Below are 12508 nucleotides of genomic sequence, written 5' to 3' on the forward strand. Positions count from 1 at the left end.
GATGATTCCAAGTTTTATTTGGTACAGCACAGTTCAGTATGTTCACATCAGGATTGGGATCTGAACACAACAGACGTGTCTGTGTGCCACGTTACACACATTTTGGTTTACTCGTCTAAAGATTTGATGAAAAATCAAAAAACTGATAAAGACTCACTGATGTTATCCTCCATGAGCATACACTCTGTCATTGATATCCAGATCGACTTTATTTACTTTGAGCCAGCTAGGTGTACCTTTGTGGCGTCGTCACGCAAAGTCCTACTTTCATATTTTGTAGTGTGTATACTCAATTGTGAGTGAGTGTGTGTGTGCGTCCATGTGTGTGTGGTTGCTGTTTAAGAGTTTGAATCCTGACCTTTTAAAGGTCATGGTCATCATTTTAAAACCTCCATCTCAACCCTCTCTTTTTAACTTAATTTTTAATATAATTTCTACTGTTTTCACAGCTTATTTTCCCTACAACTGTGTAACTCCTCAAGGGTTAAGAAATACATTTCTGCTGATAGATCTGCATGAAACACAGCAACTTCCACAAAGATGTCTTTATTAGAAAAATCATATTGTGTCTTCATACGCTGTTTGTCAAAATCAAAAGTCATTCCTGCTTGATAAATAACTCATAGCTGCAACTTAACAGCTATTTAAACTAACAAAGCAACACACGGATTGATGAGGAACTAAACAATTAAATTGTCAGCTCTGTGTGGGTCATTGACAGATCCTGCTGTTCAGAGAGTATTTACAGTGAGAAACTTCATTCAGCAAACACTGAATCTCATAAAAGCATGATCTGACGGTGCTGACATCGATTGCTCTGGAGAAATGTAAACCTGCAAAATTGGGAGGAGATCTTTTGCCAAAAGCAACCAATTCAGTGTCATACTGTAGATCTCACTTTGATTCAGTTTCCTTATGTGTCAGCTACAGATGAGGATATGTTTAAGGTGCACTGGATTCAAATGATTAGCACAGAAGTGACTGAAGACTCCTAAAAGTGCATGAGTGCTGATTATTTTAATCCAGGTGAGTTGCAGTGACTTTATTTACGTCTTGATTTCTATATTCATCATCAGTTGGAACAGCACAATCATGTCAGTATTGCCGATACTGCGGTTGTGTTGTTGCACAGGGGCATCATCTCTTGCCCTTGCTTGTACTCATATCTGGGATTTTATGCAATACTGTAAGCGTCAAGGCTCTGATAAATCCAATAAACGTTACCTTCACAGTTCTCTGTTGTTAACAAGAGCTCATGGCTGTATTTTAAGGGGTCACTGTATTCGCCTATTATGTAAAAAAACAACATAAAACAGTATTCCACCAGTCTGAAGAACATGTAGTCCTTAAAGATCAAATAAAAGAAATAAAAATGACTACGAAACACAGATCTAGAAAAGTACCCTAAAAACATAGCAAAAGTCTATGTGTTTGACTTCAGAGAATCCAGCTGCAATCGAAAACACTTATTTTAATTGGTTGTTTTGGACTTTGCGTGTCACTCTAAAACCTCTCATGTCACACTCTACCTTAACTCTGTGTGCAATGCTGGCAAATGATTGCAGGAAATGTCATAATGCTTCCAATTACTAGCTACAAATCAGACAGTATAAATACCTATGGAAACCGCCTTCAGAAGGTGCAGGGTGACACTCAAAGATCCAAAACAATTACACTACCACTGTCTAAATGTGCTTTAGTGTGTGTCCATACACGGTGGGGAATGTTATCTTTTTGGTCGGGCATTTGCATTGGTGTCCATGCTTCTTTACAAGAGGGGGGGGTCCTTTGTGGCTCTCTGTTGTATGTCCTTTTTATTCCTGCTCAGAGCAGCTTCCTCTGTTCCTATTGGCTCCTGACGCCTTTACTTCTCCTCCTGAGGGATCTTTTGTGTAGCCTGTTGCTGTTGGCGCCGGCTGCGGGAGAAAAGGAAACCAAGCTGTTAACATCATGAGGGGCCAACAGATGAATTATTGATCTAATATATCATATTCCAATCACTTATATATAGACTCTTATTTCACTACTTTACTATTTTTGTTTGTATTTACTGTTTTATTGTGTTGCACTGTGGGAGGAGCCTGTGACCTAAGATTTTCATCGACATAACTACACTGTAGCTATGTTATTGTTTGAGACACATATGACAGTATTTCTCACCTTCTGTACATTCCACTTGAGGCTGCTCCCACTGTCCGTCGGGCAGGCAGCGGATTACGGGCAGGTGGCGCTGTGTGTAGCCGGCGTCACACTGGTAGCGGACTATAGAGTCGACGGGGTATCGCTCTCTGCCGCTGCCCATCGGTCGGCCGTGCTCCACCTCAGGAGGGGATCCACACATGGCTGGAAAACCAAGACAGAGAAAATGTTATTAAAGGTCCCCTATTATACTGTTCTTCATCAATATATGATAGGTCTCAGAAGTGTTTTGCTCCAAACACCAAACAGATCATTGCAGCATTACCCATAATCCCCTCTGTTTCAGCCCTGTTTCCAAAGTGCTGATTCTCTGTCTGTTACTTTAGATGAAAATAAGGAGCCCCTCCCCACGCCCCTCTGAGAGAGATTTGGTTACAAAGAACACAATGGTGCTCTTGGAGGAGATTCAGGTGATAAGGTGTGTGTGGGGGGGGTTACCTTGGTTGCTGATTGGCTAATGGTTACACAAGCTAAGAAATCGTTATGACATCATAAAGTGGCCAAAATCTGATCAGCTCATTTTCAGACAGGTTTTTATAGAAATGGATCAAAAAGAGAGAGAATCTTTGTTCCTGAAACTTTCAGAATCTCTTTCCACAGAGGGGACACATGTTGATGTAGAAGAGACATGAAGAAGAGGGGACACATGTTGATGTAGAAGAGACATGGAGAAGAGGGGACACATGTTGATGTAGAAGAGACATGGAGAAGAGGGGACACATGTTGATGTAGAAGAGACATGAAGAAGAGGGGACACATGTTGATGTAGAAGAGACATGGAGAAGAGGGGACACATGTTGATGTAGAAGAGACATGAAGAAGAGGGGACACATGTTGATGTAGAAGAGACATGAAGAAGAGGGGACACATGTTGATGTAGAAGAGACATGGAGAAGAGGGGACACATGTTGATGTAGAAGAGACATGAAGAAGAGGGGACACATGTTGATGTAGAAGAGACATGAAGAAGAGGGGACACATGTTGATGTAGAAGAGACATGAAGAAGAGGGGACACATGTTGATGTAGAAGAGACATGGAGAAGAGGGGACACATGGTGATGTAGAAGAGACATGAAGAAGAGGGGACACATGTTGATGTAGAAGAGACATGGAGAAGAGGGGACACATGTTGATGTAGAAGAGACATGAAGAAGAGGGGACACATGTTGATGTAGAAGAGACATGAAGAAGAGGGGACACATGTTGATGTAGAAGAGACTTGAAGAAGAGGGGACACATGTTGATGTAGAAGAGACATGAAGAAGAGGGGACACATGTTGATGTAGAAGAGACATGAAGAAGAGGGGACACATGTTGATGTAGAAGAGACATGAAGAAGAGGGGACACATGTTGATGTAGAAGAGACATGAAGAAGAGGGGACACATGTTGATGTAGAAGAGACATGAAGAAGAGGGGACACATGTTGATGTAGAAGAGACATGAAGAAGAGGGGACACATGTTGATGTAGAAGAGACATGAAGAAGAGGGGACACATGTTGATGTAGAAGAGACATGAAGAAGAGGGGACACATGTTGATGTAGAAGAGACATGAAGAAGAGGGGACACATGTTGATGTAGAAGAGACATGAAGAAGGGGGGACACATGTTGATGTAGAAGAGACATGGAGAAGAGGGGACACATGTTGATGTAGAAGAGACATGAAGAAGAGGGGACACATGTTGATGTAGAAGAGACATGAAGAAGAGGGGACACATGTTGATGTAGAAGAGACATGAAGAAGAGGGGACACATGTTGATGTAGAAGAGACATGAACAAATGGGTTTTGCATAATAGGTGACCTTTAAGGCAACTAGTTGTAGTAGAAGCTTGTCTTGGTCCAGGTTGGTTGTGCATCATTTATCAATCAAACTGCTCCACATCCTGAACAAATGTTCCTTCTAGAAAGTAACTTCCTGGCCTGATACATATTAAAACCCAGTGAGCCTACCAGGTCCAGTCTTGCAGGTGAAGGGGAGGTGGTAGTTGCACGGCACGTCGTTCCACTGTCCGCCCTCGTGCCAGATCATCACCACACAGTCCTCCTCAGAGTTGAAGTAGTTATCTGGCTGGTTGGGCCTCCAGTTCTCAAAAGACTGAAAGGAACATAGACGATTAATGGATACATACAGTAAACAAAGATGAATAACTTATAGCTGTAAAGAAACCAGACTCACCAGAGGACTGCCGTCTGTCCAGCGGAACTGATTCTGCACGTCTTTGTCGTTCAGTCCAATCCACTGGTAGTCCTGGCCATTGGCTGCATTGCAAAATAAAAAAACAGATTTAAGCTTTTTAAACCACTTTTTTAAGTCCTCCCTCAAAGTAGGGGTCCATACCTGGGGTGTGGATTAGCATGTGTGGGAACAGATGGATGCATTGATGATTACATAGTTTCAAGTCCCTCTTAAGGCAGTGTGAAATATCACGCTTTAATCTCAGAAATAATTATAATTTCTTTTTTTAGCGCTCATTCGCCAGTAAAGTAGTTCTTGTTACATTGAGTAAAAGAGGGACATGATCATTCAATGGCTTCCCACTTGTAAACCAACTTGTGTAGCATGTATAGCTTTCTTAATACAGCCCACCTGTAACTAATCTATTGTATTCGATATTTAAGATATTTCCTTTAGAATTATATATATATTGTTTGCAGATCCAAACAAAAACAAAAAACACTTGCATTCGTATGACTTGAGTTTGCACATGATCAAATGCCAAAGATTGCCCTGCAACCAGCTAGACACAGACACACACTCACAGATGCACACATGCACACACTCACAGATGCACGCACGCACAGACACACACAGATACTCACAGTTGACAAACTGCTGCTCGTCCTGGGAGCCGATGCTGACCAGGTGGGCGTTGACCTCCTGGCAGCGCTGCTCGGCCTCAGACCAGGTGTCTCTCTCAGCAAAGTGGAGGTAACAGCTGCCCTTGAACTCCAGCCAGCCCTCAGCACAGCCCTGCACAGCTACACACAACACACAACATATTTGGTCAGAAGCAGAAAATATGAAATGTCTTGTTATGAAATGTTCTTTTTAGCTAAATGGCATTTGAAACAATATGTTGTTTGTTATGGTAGTTTGGTGACTCACGTGTCGAGCAGTCTGCCCCAGAGAAACCAGTCGGACACTGACACACAGCGAGCTCCTCCTGCACCGAGCAGGACCCTGAACCGCAGGGGTTTGGATCACAGGGGTCTGAGGAGGTTGAAAAAGTTCAAAGTTAAGTCATTTCGATTTTGTAGTTCTAACTCATCAGTAGTAAGAAAATATAGTCAGTTTATCAAAATGTCTTGCGATGTTGTGGGAGATGCAATGGGACGGCTGGCATTAGTGCCTGAAGCTGTGGACTTATTTGCATATTTTAAATGGTAGATGCATTTGAGACACAGACAAAAATGGTCAGAAGTAACCTTGTAGTTTCTTTCTAAAGTATTACCTGTTACTTTGAATGGAACACCTGGCTTTTGGGTGGATAAATATGTGTATTTCCCAAAATGTTGAACATGCATTTGGCAGATTTTTTGGCCTAGTAAAACAGTTTGATCTAAAGACACATACCTTCCACTACTTCAGGCTGCTCCATGACAGAAGGAGTTGCGTAGGACACTGACGGTGCTGTGGTAGGGCTGGTGTAGGCTGCGTCTGGAGTCACGGCATAAACTGTAGGTTCTGCATGTCTTTCCAGATCCTCTTCCTCGTGTCCTAATTGGTCGGTTCTGGTAGTTTCCTCATAGATTGTAGTCTGAGAAGATAATTCATGAGGGACTCCACTTCCGGAGTGATGCATGTTAATGTCGAAGGTGCCACTGAACTCATGATGGCTCCCTGACCCACTGCCTTGCCCGCTGATCTCCACCACTCCTCGGCCATGCTCTGGGTGGCGTATCTGTGGCGCTTCGGTCACTTCCATCATGTTGTTGTCCGTGAGGTAGATGACGTCCCCTCGATGCTGGATAAAGTCCTCGGAGCCGGAGCCGCTGCCTGAGACACCGGATGGAAAGCCGCTGTGGAACCCGGATCCAAACGGACGATATCCAGACACCTCCTGCTCACCGGACGGCTGGACTGTCAGGTCGAAGCCACCCTGGTCGACGAATGAGATGCCAGAAATTCCACCGGAGCCTGACCCGGACATACTTCCAGATCCAGAGGCGCTCGACTCCAAGTTAACCCCACTGCTGTCAATGCCTCCCTGGCCCCACTCCTGCTCAGTGGGTCTTGGGGGAGTTGGCCACACCTCCTTCATATTCCCGTCCACCATGATGATCATTGAGTCTCCACTACTACCACTAATGTCCCCACTTCCGCTGGTAAAACCTGATCCGGATGCCTTGAAGCCAGAGTGCTGTCCGTCGAACCCTTCCCCAGATCCAGATCCAGATTGACTACCACCTTCTCCGGATGAGACCAAGACGGCGCTTCCTCCTTCTGCCTCCTGCGGCCCTCCAGAGGTGGACTCACCCCCGGAGAAGACGTCAGGACGTCCGCTGAAGAGGACCTGTCCCGAACCGGAGGAATCACCACTGGACCCCGAGGTGCTGGACCCCGAGGTGCTGGACCCCGAGGTGCTGGACCCCGAAGTGCTGGACTCCTCTGGGATCTCCCCGCTGGAGGAAGGTTCAGCGGATCCAGAGCCGGACACATCAACAGGTTTGGAGGTTGAGATTGGAGGTAAAATTGGACTCACTGGGGGAAACATGAAAACAAATCAAAAGTTCATTAGATACTACTAGTCAAATGCTGTGTTTAGCTTCATGGTAGAATGCACTTACCAGTGGGAGCAACTTGTTGAGTTGTGACGGTTGTCTTGTTGATAAACTCCTCTATTTCGGTAATGTTTACACTGGTTTCAGTTTCATTGTAGTGTACAGTGGTGTCAACTAAAATCCAACAAACAAGAGATTCAATTATTAACTACAATATTACTAAACTTCGGAAAAATGTACTTTTGGACAATGTTTTAGAAATATTAAAACTTTACAACCAAGCCAAGGTAATTACAAGAACTTCATAGAAAGTATTTCAAGCATTTGTCTCACCTGTGGGAACCGAGTGATCAACCTTGACTATTGTCTTGTTTATCACATCCACCATCATGAAATCAATCGTCAGATCAATACTGGTTTCATTATCAACGTGATCAACTGGAATTTCAGCTGAAAAAGACAAAAGGAAAGAAGAAATGCTCAGTATGTAGGATATAGCATTCATATAGATAGATAGATAGATAGATAAGTACTTTATGGTCTGGAGGAAAAAATGGTACTTTATTGGTCTGGAGGAAATGTTTGCGTTGTACATAAGAGAAATTAAGACACTAGAAATAAACAGTCCAAAATATTTCTGAAATAGAAATAAAATAGCATTAAAAAGTAAAAATTATATATATATATACATGAGGAAAATATACATGTGGAAATACAAATGTCCAGTAACAAATATAATGCAGGGTATAATGTTGGTGATTTTGTCTGGAAGATGATGGAGATGTGAAGAAACGTAGTATTTCAGCTATTCTTTTCCTTCTAAAATCTACACGTTCTACCTTTGAAACAATAGGCGTCGTAGCGTGAGTGTTCATCGGGGAATCCTGTCTGGTTGGGGTAGGCGTAGATCATGTGGACGCCGACCTGCCCTCCTCCACAGTGGGACCTGGGGGTTGTGATGGGGAAGCGGACGCTGCGGTCCAACAACCAGCCCGGGCGGCACTTATCCAGCCCCTGGTTCCAGGCGGCAAACAGCTGTCCGGTGGTGGCCAGCGTCGTGTTGAGTTTCTGACAGTGCTGCACAGCCTCCTCGTACGAGAAGCTGTCGTAGTCACTGGTGAAGAAGACCTCACCTGGAATAATAATAAAGCTTTATTTATATAGCACTTTTCATACAACACAGTGCTTTACAAAATGACACATCACAAGTTAAAAACAAACAAGAAATTCCCCCTGATTATTTGTTAAGAACTTTAAAAGGCACATGCAGCAAAATACAACATTTGATCAGGTTAACAGACACAAAGAGGTCAAATGTATGATAATACAAATCAAATAAATAATGGTTTCACTCTGACAGATAAGACTCAAGACAACTGAGTCGATGCAACAATATAAAATATAAAAAACATATACAAATATAATATAAAGCTCCTCACCTTTCAGACGTTCCATATAACAAAACACATCGAATTGTTCGCTTGCTGGTCTCAGGCCGTAGGATCTGACTCCGGGGATGTGAGGCAGATTACCAGCACAGTTATCTCTGGGCGACACGATGGGATACCTGAACAGGAAAGAGGATAGGGGGACACTTTAGTACGGCTTTTCGTTTCTGTAACATCCCTCGAGGAATCCGTGTTGTTAATCAGAATCAGGATACCTTTAATCGTCGCACAGAGTTGTTTAGAGTTTTGTATAAAACATATACAACCAGAGATTTTAAATCCTGGGGTTTTGATTGGTTTCAAATAGTTTATTAATAATAATAATAATAATAATAATAGATTACATTTGTATAGCGTCTTTCAAGGGACCCAAGGCTGCTTTACATGGTGAACAAACAAACAAAACAAAAGGGGCAAATAATAAAGTGACAAATTAAATAAATAGCAGTAGGAGTGGAAGCAGGGGGACTGTGATGGGTTAGGGGTCAAAGGCCATGGTGAACAGGTGAGTTCTTTTATTTATTGAGTCAGGCACAATGAGTTACATTTATACGGTCTATATTTTTCCCTTTTTTTTTGTAGGCGAGGACAAGACCAAAACATATGATTCATGTTTGCTGGTGACGTGTGACATCTGTTACAGGTATCCGTGATATTAGGGTCTATTTTGGAGAGTTTAGAGTTGGTGTAATAGATACGGTGGACAACTTTAAGTTGTATAAGATTGAGCCTAGCACAGGACGTACTATTGTTCACTCTCGCTACTATCGTTCCTCTTCCCAATCTTGTTTGATTTTACCAAGAGATGTTTCTGTGAGACAGGAGATGGAATTGTAAATTCTTGAAACCAGACCTTTTTCTGTTGTTAGAGTGTCCAGAATTGAGTCAATTATTGAATCCGGAGGGATATTGGGGAAGGAAGGGTTGTTTAGTTTAACCCAGTTTCGGACCTGGAAGTAGCGAAATAGATGAGAGTCTGGGAGGCTATATTTGTCAGAGAGTTGGCTAAAGCTACCGAAAACATTGTTGATGTAAAGGTCCCTTACTCTGGTGAGTTTTTAATGATGACTTGAAGATGTCCAAACGAAACCCAATGTTGAAACAAGAGTAGTATGGTCTTGAAAATGTCATTGTCAGGTTTTATTGCAGTAAAAAGCCTAGTCCAGTAGCTATTATGTTGGGGAAACAGCAAGGATTTTGATGAACTATTCAACAAAAACCTGTAATCATTAAATTCAATGAAAATCAGCCCATTATGGGAAACATGTTGTGGTTGATCTCTGTTTTCCCTCGCCTCCTGCTCACCTGACAGTCTGGTCTCGCAGCCAGCCGGCGTCACATTGGTGAAGACCTTTCTCGAAGGCCGCCTGCAGCTGCTGGCCGCTGGCGATGACGGCGCCGACGCTCTGACACGCCTGCTGAGCCGCCACGAAGCTCAGAGTGTACCGACCGGTGATGGGACGGTAGTGAAACACCACACCTGGATGAGGAGGGGGAGGGAAGAAAGCAGTTGCAGTCATTGTTGTCATAACGATTTCTTGGCTCGTGTGACCATTAGCCAATCACACATTCAAAAGGCCTTTTTGAGATACGTTCAAAATGTAAATCCAACTTCTTTCTTAACTTTTATTACTTAAAAGTAATTATAAAAAGGCAGGAACTTGCAAAGCCAATGCCAATGGAGAATATTCTCTTGTTTTGGGAAATAGGTGAAGGTTTAACCCTCTCTAAAGGCTACACCTTTGCAGAAATGTTCCCTAACAGTTTAAATAATTATTTCAAAGTGTTTTGTCAATCATCAAGGGTTAGGGTTCACATATCTAATCACATCTTACCTGTTGGAGCCATGGCAGTATCTACATCTGTCATACTAGGTGGGATGGGTAATGCGAACAAGGTGTCAACTCCTCCAGTCTTGCTCTCCTCTGTTCCCGGGGAGAGGTTGAAGCCCGGGTGCGGCCCAGGGGGGGGTGTCATGCGGATAATGTCTGGGAAAGGGGTCGTTCTCATGGGAACAGCATTGGAGTCCTCTTCAGCTGAGAATACAAGATTGCATAATGGCTTGATGAAATGGAAAGTCAGAAACCCATCATAAAATAGCATTATCTTAAAGGTCCCCTATTATACTGTTTTACATCAATACATTATAGGTCTCAGATATATACAAAACATGTCTGAAGTGTTTGGCTCCAAATACTAAACAGATCATTGCAGCATTACCCATAATCCCCTCTGTTTCAGCCCTGTTTCCAAAGTGCTGATTCTCTGTCTGTTACTTTAGATGAAAATAAGGAGCCCCTCCCCACGCCCCTCTGAGAGATATTTGGTTACAAAGAACTCAATGGTGCTCTAGGAGGGGATTCAGGTGATAAGGGGGGGGGGGGGGGGGTTACCTTGGACGCTGATTGGCTAATGGTTACACAAGACAAAAAATTGTTATGACATCATAAAGTGGCCAAAATCTGATCAGCTCATTTTCAGACAGGTTTTTATAGAAATGGATCAGGACAAAAAAATCTTTTTTCCTGAAACTTTCAGAATCTCTTTACACAGAGGGGACACATGTTGATGTATACAAGATGTGAACAAGTGGATTTTGCATAATAGGTGACCTTTAAAACAACCTAAAAAAAGAAGCTCCTAAACGACACTGACCAGTAGATTTTCTTCTCAATGAAGGACTTACCTTGGAAGCAGACGGCATCGTAGCGAGAGTCTGGGTAGGGGTATCCTGTCTGGTTGGGGAACAGGTAGACGGTTCTCACTCCGATGAGCCCCCCTCCACACTGAGGCCTGGCGATGTTGATGGGGTAGCGAACGCTCCTGTCCCCCAGCCAGCCGGCGTTACACACGTCCATGCCGTCCTTCCAGGCCAGGTAGAGCTCTCCGGTGTTAGCGAGCCGAGCGCCCAGTTTGTTACACTGATCTCCTGCTTCGTAGAAACTAAACTTCTCTACAGACATGGAGTAGAAGACCCTGCCTGGAGGAGAAAGGCATTACAGACATTATTATATTTGTCCTGTTAGTCTGTACAACACTCTCTTACATTTTGGCTACATGGTATGTTTTGGTTATAATTGTGGTTTAAATATTGTACGCCTTCAATTGAAGATCAACTATGTATGTCTTGTCAATTAATGTACAATAGTAGAGACTAAGCTGAACACTAGTAGCTTTGAACTGTTGAACATTTGTAACTGTGGTTCCTGTCAATGTACCAAATATATTTTCTGTGTCTTCAATCAAATATATTTTTAAAAACACTACTACGTTACAGAGCAGGAGTTCTAGCTCAAGAAACTTTTAAATACTAGAGCGCTTTTTGTTCCAGTGTGTGCCGCCCTTCACTGTCTCACATTACTTTTCATGATTGATTTAAACGTTTGGCTTGAACGTACAAATCATTAAATAGGCTAGCAACAAACGTTCTCTCCAACATTTGACAACAATACGTCCCATTAATAATGCCCGTTGCTACGTGTTGTCGCAGTGTCAGGGCCTGCAGAGCAGCACATATTGCTACTCTGCAGTTGTTGCAGTTGCTACTTGTAGTTTGCAGTTTTAGGGGATTTGGTATTAATTGGAAACAGGTGAAGAAGTGCTTGGGAACGAGAGAGGCATGTGTTTTTCTCCCAGGGGAAAAAGTGGATGTAAAACCAATGTTTTCTTGTATGTTTAATTGTGGAAACCTGAGGAAAATAAACGGGATAAACATAATTCGTGTTGATGACAGTACCTGAAAGCTTCTCAGCAAAACAGTACACGTCGTAGGTCTCGTTGACATCTCTCACGCCATAGGTTCTCACGCCTGGGAATTCCTCCTTGTCTCCAAAGCAATGCTCTCTGGGCTCACGGATCGGATACCTTCAGATGTAAAGAGAGATTTCAGTCAGCAGATAGACTTTGTTTTTAAAGTTATTTGTTTTTATATTATCCTTGTTAGAGCTAGAAACGACACTAAAGCCTGGAACATTGAATTGATTGGACTGGCTGATCCGACCGCCTCTCTTAAAAGGAGAGCATACAAACTAAAGGGGTCAGTCAGTTGCATATGGAGTCGTTGTAAACCAGTTGTACATTCCCTAACCCTAACCCAATCAGTCAACCAGGCCCATGCAACTATTCACCACAGTC

The 12508-nt window shown here is 43.0% G+C and overlaps 1 protein-coding gene across 1 annotated transcript; it reads right to left on the minus strand.

Moving 5' to 3' along the window:
• acanb (aggrecan b) lies at positions 1–12238 on the minus strand (the record flags this gene model as incomplete). The annotated part of the gene is given in 15 exon segments (XM_034235776.1): positions 1–1916; positions 2161–2343; positions 4155–4299; positions 4381–4463; positions 5025–5183; positions 5311–5415; positions 5779–6906; positions 6993–7100; positions 7260–7376; positions 7766–8059; positions 8366–8493; positions 9680–9854; positions 10210–10410; positions 11061–11354; positions 12111–12238. Coding segments are annotated over 15 exon segments (3319 nt in total), but the record flags the coding sequence as incomplete, so codon positions are not given.
• Between the last annotated feature and the right edge of the window lie 270 nt (positions 12239–12508).

Source organism: Gymnodraco acuticeps, unplaced genomic scaffold (assembly GCF_902827175.1).
Source record: "Gymnodraco acuticeps unplaced genomic scaffold, fGymAcu1.1, whole genome shotgun sequence".
Classification (NCBI taxonomy): Eukaryota; Metazoa; Chordata; class Actinopteri; order Perciformes; family Bathydraconidae; genus Gymnodraco; species Gymnodraco acuticeps.